The sequence below is a fragment of the Labeo rohita genome, chromosome 9 (genome assembly GCF_022985175.1).
Source record: "Labeo rohita strain BAU-BD-2019 chromosome 9, IGBB_LRoh.1.0, whole genome shotgun sequence".
NCBI classification, from domain to species: Eukaryota; Metazoa; Chordata; class Actinopteri; order Cypriniformes; family Cyprinidae; genus Labeo; species Labeo rohita.
This window is the reverse complement of record NC_066877.1, coordinates 3,866,476-3,874,575: the sequence shown is the minus strand read 5'-3', so window position 1 is coordinate 3,874,575 and position 8,100 is coordinate 3,866,476. Positions and strand designations below refer to the sequence as shown.

At 38.6% G+C, this 8,100-nt stretch overlaps 1 protein-coding gene across 2 annotated transcripts; it reads left to right on the top strand.

Moving 5' to 3' along the window:
• The first annotated feature begins 92 nt into the window (after positions 1 to 92).
• prkra (protein kinase, interferon-inducible double stranded RNA dependent activator) lies at positions 93 to 5,487 on the top strand. Of its 2 annotated transcripts, none has more exons than XM_051119667.1 (8): positions 93 to 138; positions 459 to 631; positions 1,661 to 1,742; positions 1,843 to 1,906; positions 2,325 to 2,442; positions 2,526 to 2,620; positions 4,994 to 5,156; positions 5,241 to 5,487. In XM_051119667.1, exons 1-8 carry the CDS (start codon positions 125 to 127, stop codon positions 5,396 to 5,398), a joined length of 867 nt encoding a protein of 288 aa, XP_050975624.1. In that variant the 5' UTR covers positions 93 to 124; the 3' UTR covers positions 5,399 to 5,487. The 2 variants fall into 2 exon arrangements, with proteins under 2 accessions (XP_050975624.1, XP_050975625.1); XM_051119668.1 differs by having other exon boundaries at positions 110 to 230.
• Positions 5,488 to 8,100: the final 2,613 nt, after the last annotated feature.

Genomic DNA, 8,100 nt, shown 5'->3' with positions numbered 1-8,100 from the left:
GTTTCCCCTGTAGGAGGGGCTCTGGCGCAGTAGGGTGTGGAGGGCGGGGCTTATAGACAGTATAGTGGAATACTATTGGCTAGTGCGTTTGCCAATCCACGTAGAAGCGGCACGGATAGCAATAATGGCTGATTCTCAGTAAGAAGCTCTTACGTTTTGCCATACAGGCTGTTTTTCTTTTCTTCTACACGCACAGAAACATATTTTTAACAACTGTTGTATCTAAACACGTACGTGTCTGTAAATGTAGTGTAAAATCCTTAGGGTTTCCGATGGCAGACTGTGTATTGTATACACAAATAGACAGGGTGTATTGTTAATGTTATAATGGAATGTCTTTTACTCAGTGCTCAGTATCTGCATGTTTCTGATGTTTTCTTGGCTGTATTTGTCTTTGCGGACTGTAGTATTATTTAGCATCTTTGTATTATGGTACATCATTATTGTTCTCGTCTCAGTGCCACAACCATGGCTAATCAGCGCTGTCAGGAAAAAACACCCATCCAGATCCTGCACGAATATGGCATTAAAATCGGCAGTGCGCCCGTGTACGAGCTCATCCAGGCTGACGGAGACACGCATCAGCCTTCCTTCATGTTCAGTGTCACCTTAGGAGACATCACATGCAAAGGTCGGATATATTTGCATACATATTTGGACCATGAACCACAAAAGCAGTCATAAGAGTCAGTTTTTTTGAAATTGAGATTTGTAGATGATCTGAAAGTTAAATAAATAAGCTTTTCATTGTTGTATGGGTTGTTAGGATATGGCAATATTTGGCCGAAATACAACTATTTGAAAATCTGGAATCTGAGGGTGCAAGAAAATCTAAATATTGTCTTTAAAGTTGCTCAAATGAAGTTCTGAGTTTTGATCTGTTTACAGTAGGAAATTTACTAAATATTTTCATGGAACATGATCTTTAATATCCTAATGATTTTTGGCATAAAAGAAAAATCAGTCATTTTGACCCATACAGTGTATTGTTGGCTATTGCTACAAATATAACCATGCTACTTATGACTGGTTTTGCGGTCCAGGGTCACATACACTGCCCTCCAAAAGTTTGGAAACACCCCTGGCAAAGGTTTTGGACGATATCAGCATAAATCCTTATCATTTTTTTGGTGCAAATACATTAAAGTAACTTGACATTGTCTTTGAACACCAGCAATAATAATTTTTATTTTGATTGCATAATATTGGTAGTATATACATGTCAAAGTCAGACATGCCCCTTTGCCAGCTGTGATGCCTGGTTACTGGTTTAAACTTGGCCCAGGTTTTTAAAAGATTTTTAAGTCAGCACACCTTAATAGCCTCAACAATTAATTGACAATTAAGTTTAGAATACAATGAATTTCAGCCCAGATTATGCAGAGCTGCAATAGCTGCTAATGGTGGATATTTTGATGAATGGAAAATGTAAGCTTTTTCTATGTATAAATATGTTTTCATAGTTTGTGTTGTCCCTTTTCAGTGCAAAATTATCAGAAATTAAAAAGGATTCATGCCAGTATTTTCCAAAACCCCACTTTTCTAGGGCGTTTCCAAACTTTTGGAGAGCAGTGTATATTTATTGAAATACCATCTAGTAAGTATAAATAATATTTAGTGCGCACTAGTTATTTAACAGATAATATTTGTGTTCTTACAGGTCAAGGATCTACTAAAAAGGCAGCTAAACATGAAGCTGCAGAAGCCGCCCTGAAGTTATTGAAACGAGACACCCAGCTAAAGTAAAATCCATACTGTAGATTGTGATATGAGCTATTATAGATCAGTTGCTTAAGTTAACACTAATCCATGTTTTGTTTTGTTTTTTTTCATCTTTCACAGTGATCAGAGAGATGGTCTTTCTCCTGAAGTCGGTGACACATCCAATCCTGTAGGAGTACTGCAGGTTAGGAAAGTGAACTGTTCTTCTTCGTCTGAGATTAAAATTTCTGACTGTAACACCTCCTACAGCTTTAAAGGGATAATTCAGCAAAAAATTAAAATTTTGTCATTAGTTACTCACCAAACCCGTAAGACCTGTGTTCATCTTTGGAACACAAATTAAGATATTTTAGATGAAATCCGAGAGCTTTCTGACCCTGCATAGACAGCAACGCAACTGACAAGTTAATGGTCCAGAAAGGTAGTAAAGACATTGTTAAAAAAGTATGTGACATCAGTGGTTCAGCCGTAATTTTATGAAGCTACGAGAATAAACAAAAACAATGATTTTATTCAACATTTTATTCCTCCGTGTCAGTCTTTTTTTTAGACTGTATTTGTTTGTTCTGGGTGTATTTGAATGGTGCTGTGTGTTTTGTCAGGAGCTGGCCATGCAGAGGGTTTGGTGTCTGCCGGAGTATGTGGTGTGTATGGAGGCAGGGCCTGATCACATGAAGGAATTCACTGTTACATGCCGTCTGGAAGGACTGGAGGAGTCAGGTGCTGTTAGCTGCTCTCTCATACCGTGGCGTCACGCTGAGCTCTCAAGTACTGATGCTTTGTGATGTGCTTTTGCTCATCAGGCTCCGGCAGCTCCAAAAAGCTGGCCAGACGTGCAGCAGCTGAACGCATGCTGGGGAAACTGCAGAGTTTGTCCGGATCTCCGGAGATCACATGGGTAAGTGACATTCATCTGTTCACTCTTGCATTGTGATTCTTTCTCTCATATTCTGGACCCATCCATAAAAGTTACAGTGGGATGTGTCTGTGTTTCTGCACCATAAATTCTTTATTTAAACAAAGAATATTAAGAAGACATTTTCAGAAAACCTTATTGGAGGTTAACATTTTTTACCTAATTTATTGCACATATTTCTGTAATTAATTATGAGTCACATCTAACGTTAAAATAACGTTGTAATCATAAATATATCTTGACACTATATCTCCAAATCAGTTTGGAAATGTTTAATGTATTTGGTATTTTAAATATTTGTTTAATGTTATTTTAGTACTGAAAGTGAAGGCCAGTCTCACTGATACACTGTTTTTGTGGATAATATGAGTAGTTATAGCCAGTCAACGTTACAGTGTAATATTGGTTTTATTTATTATTTAACAAGAACAGAAAATTAAACATTTGTTAGCCAACGAGTTTGGTAAAGAATATTTACCTATATTTGCATAGCTACTTAAGGAAGTAAAAACACATTACACAGCTAATAATTTAAGTGAGTTTAAAACATTAAACCCATTATAATAAATGTCCCAGTTTATATAATGTCAGTGTCTCTGTCAATCATCTATCCACTGCCTCCGTTTGATTAAGAGTTGTCATTATTTTTTTCTCAGTAAAGTTTATTTTTCACTTTTATTTTCAATATATTCTGTACTGTAGATATATAAATGTACTGTAATGTTAGCCAACAGATTTGGGGAAAAGATATTTGCACAGCTTCTTCAGGAAGTAAAACACATTACACAGCTAATATTAAGTGCAGAAATCCGCATGTTATTTTTCCCAGCCTTAAAAATAGACATACATAACAGTCTCACAGTAAAATGCTTTTTAACCAGTCAAAAGTTTTTGAACAGTACGATTTTTAATGTTTTTCTTTTTTTTAAAGAAGTCTCTTCTGCTCACCAAGCCTGCATTTATTTGATCCGAAGTGCAGCAAAAACAGTACAGTTTTGAAATATTTTTGCTATTTAAAATAACTTTTCTATTTAAATATATTTTAAAATGTAATTCATTCCTGCGATTTCAAAGCTGAATTTTTGCATCATTGCTCCAATCACATAATCCTTCAGAAATCATTCTAATATTCTGATATGTTGCTAAAAAATTATTGTTGTTGTTGTTTATTATTATTATTATTATCATTATGTTGAAAACAGCTGAGTAGTTTTTTTAAGTGTCTTTGATGAATAGAAAGTTCAAAAGAACAGCATTTATCTGAAATAGAAATCTCTTTGTAATTGGCTTTATTATCACTTTTGATCAATTTAAAGCATCCTTCCTAAATAAAAGTATTAATTTCTATAATTTCAGATAAATGCTGTTCTTTGGATCCTGAATCCTGAAAAAATGTACTCAGTTGTTTTAAATATTTATAATAATACAAAATAAAAATTGCTTCTTGAACAGTAAATCAGCATATTAGATTGATTTCTCAAAAATCATGTGACACTGAAGACTGAAGTAATGATGCTAAATAAAATTTAAAAATTCAGCTTTGATCACAGGAATAAATTACATTTTAAAATATATTAAAATAGAAAACAGTTATTTTAAATAGTAAAAATATTTCTAAATGTAACTGTTTTTGCTCTACTTTGGATCAAATAAATGCAGCCTTGGTGAACAGAAGAGACTTAACATAGAAAAAAAAACATTAAAAATCTTATTGTTAAAAAAACTTTTGACTGGTAGTGTAACTCACTCATTGTTTAGATCTGGGAATATCCTAAAGTACCCTCTTTCAATTAATTTAGCAGTTCGGTTTATTTTAATTTCACATTTGTATGTTTTGAGTAATTAGCTTTTCAGCATTTGGTAAACCCTGGCATAATATATAACATTATGATAAATGTTCATAGTTTTAGATTAACAACCTTGGCATGGGACAAGGGCAAAAGATACACCTAATAAGATTTGCACAGTTAAGTAGCAAAAGTGAGGTCACATTAAAACTGCATTGGGAACTTTTTACCAATGCAGTTTTAATGTGACCTTCATGTAATAAAAGCAAAATCATCCTCTGAAACATAAAAGAGCCCAAAGTTGAAGAAAAACCCTTAAAACTAAATTTGACGTGTCACCTTGACTCATAAATGATTTGTGCTCTTGTGCCGATGCATTAATATTTCAGCATACGGAATTGTTTTGGAATCAGATCACGGCTGAATGAGTCACCATGAGGTGCTTCCGCTCCCGCTCACAAACACAAAATGAGCAGCTGAGGATTGTACTGTGGAGGAGTTAGGATTTAAATCAAATCAGATGTGCTCACATGTCCAGGTTTGACTCATTGTCCCCTGTGGTCCTCAGAGCCCACCTTCACGTGTGTATGTGGAAAGTTTACGGCAGTGCACGGGGGAGAAGATTTCCCTCTTGAGGAGGACGCCGCTCAGCATCCCAAACACGGAATACATTCAGATGCTGCTGGAGATCTCACTGGAGCTGGGCTTTCAGGTCACATACATAGACATCGGTTGGTTCATGTTTCTCAGTTTCTTTCATTTTGTGTCATCAGGGCTGGATATGTTTGATATATATGCGTTTGTGTGTTTTGCAGATGAGCTGACGGTGAACGGCCAGTACCAGTGTTTGGTGGAACTGTCCACCCGGCCGGTGACGGTGTGTCACGGTACAGGGATGACCAGCAGTAACGCCCACAACACTGCAGCACATAACGCCCTGCAGTATATCAAGATGGTTGCTAGTAAACACTAATGGCAGGTCTGGGATCAGTGTGCACATGAATTCTGTCCTGCACATCCTGATCCTGGCTGACCTGGGCCTGTTTCACACAACATACACAAGCACTGCAACCAATGGACACATTCTGCTGTCTCTATGCGGAAAATAAATGAATTTCTGGGTTACAACACTTGAGTTTATTCTTGGATGTTGCAAAGCACTACACTTACAGCCAAATTTGCAGTGAAACTCGAACTGGAATAAATCAGATGTACTTGTTTTTGTGTTTGCCACTGCATGAAGCCTGACTCAGACATATTTTTTTAACAGCTTACACACTAAAAGCTGTATTTGAGGCACACTCAGTGAAACCATTCACTCATATTATGTTCAATCTTCAGACCAAGTCTGCAAAACTGCAAGCACATTACCTGCTTTATACTGTTTGCAGTTGAATACTTTTTGCCAAACAGGTCTTTAAATTAGACATGATTAGACCAAGTTTAGAAGAAGCATATTCAGATAATCAGTTCAGTTAGCATGATAGTAAGTATACTGTATATACAGCCAACTTACCTCTGTCCCACAACAGTTCTTTGGGTTCGGGCTAAATTCTGAGTTCGAAGCCCTCAGCCTCAGCACACCAAGTATGCTAGAAACTAATATGTTAATATGTAAATTAATAATAATAATAATCAAAGTAATGAAAATAGTTTTTTAAACTTGTTTCTCATTATTATCCCATATACAGATAATATCCTCCTATATTCCTGAAATTTAATGACTCATTAAAATCAACACAATACCTTTCAGTATATTAAATCACTCTTTAACTCTCTTCCATTGAAGAAAAGTGAAGCCACCAATGTCCCAATAGGGTGTGAACATGTTGTGCTGATTTAGGACCAGAGTCTGCGCAGTAGTGAACTCTGGACTCGAGTCTGCGCAGTAGAGAGCGAAGTGGAGCCATATTTTGCCCACACTCCCGCAGAGACAATTGCAAGCACATGCCCCTAATTAGCCTGATTGCTCCAATTTGGTCTGTTGATTGCCGTACAAGAGGCTTGCGTTAAAATAAGGTCAATACAACTCCAATCTCCTGAAGATCCTGAAAATGTCTGTTTGTGCCTCATTTCGCTCATAAAAGCTGTCAATCATGATGTCACACTCCTGTTTTTATAGCATTACATAACTAGCTAAAAACAAACATTTAAAAAACGAACTGTCGAACTTATAAAAAACTGATAAAAACAACATAAAATGACAAAAAAACATCTTCGGAAAAAATATTTTAAGTGAAATTTAATTATTTAGTTTGTCTCACGTCCCATTAGATTACATGGAGAGGGCCGGGTTTATGACCTATTCTGGGACCTGCCACCCACGGGCAAACAAAATGTTCTGGCTTCACTTTTTAAGACTTGGTCCCAACAGGGAGCACCTATGCCTGCCTATACTGAAAAGACGGACGACATCCTAAGTCTTCAGTGATGCATCTGAAAAGGTTGAGTCCATGCACTTAAGTTTATCTGATCCAACAATTTAGACTATGGGGCAGAGGAGAATGTGGAGGCAGAAAAGCCACGGGGAACACCTCTGGCTGCCAGACCTGAGAAAGCTGAGAGAGGAAACCTCACCTCATCCCTGGTCTTCAGTGATGCATTGGAGAAGGCTGAGTACCTGCCCATGGAGCTGCAGAAGAAGCCTCAGACAGCATCTGTGCCTGGCGGGTCCCCATAGGGAGCACCCTGTGTCTGCTGGGTCTAAGAGAGCTGAGTGGAGGGACTCAGAATTCTCAGAAGCCACACTGAAGACCACTAAGCAGTGGAGGCAACAGCGAAGGAAGTGGAGTGAGAAGAAGATACAGGAGGCACCTGTGACTGCAAGATCCCCACAGGGGGCACCTATGCCTACTGTGTCCCAACAAAGAAGAAATCATCATCTGCTAAAGTCTGTTTTTGAACTGGGACCACCTGTGCCTGCTAGATCCTCACAGGGAGCACCAGTCTCCGCGGAGTCCCAAGAAACACCCATACCCACCAAGTCTCTACAGAGAGCACCTGTGCTACCGCAAAGGTGCAAAAATTAAAGATACCTGAGCCACTGAGGCAAGAGCTGCTGTAGCAGAAGCCTCAAGCATCTTCTTTTCAGGAAGCTCATGTGGCTGATAAGACCAAACAGAGGCAAAGACTAAAGATCTTTGAGCAGTTGAGTCAGGAGCTGCTGCAGCTGTCGTCTCAAGCCTCTTCTGTTCAGGGGGAACATGTGCCCAAAAAGACCCTAGAGAGGCAAAGACCCAAAATCCCTAAACTGCTGAGGCAGGAGCTGCTGCAGTAGAAGCCTCAAGCATCTTCTCCTTAGGGAGTACCTGTGCCCAATAAGACCAAACAGAGGCAAAGACAGAAGATCCCTGAGCCACTAAAGCAGGAGCTCCTGCAGTTGTCATCTCAAACCTCTACTGTTCAGGGAGCGCCCATGACCAAAAAGACCCCAGTGAGGCAAACCCCCAAAATCCCTAAGCCACTGAGGCAGTAGCTGCTGCAGTTGTTACCTTGAGCCCCTTCTCCTCAGGAAGTACCTGTCCCCAATAAAACCAAACAGATGCAAAGACTAAAGATCCCTGAGCTGTTGAGACAGGAGCTCCTGCAGCTGTTGTATCAAGCCTCTACTGTTCAGGGAGTGCCTGTGCCCAAAAGACCCCAGTGAGGCCTCAAATCCTCAAAATTCCTGAGCCA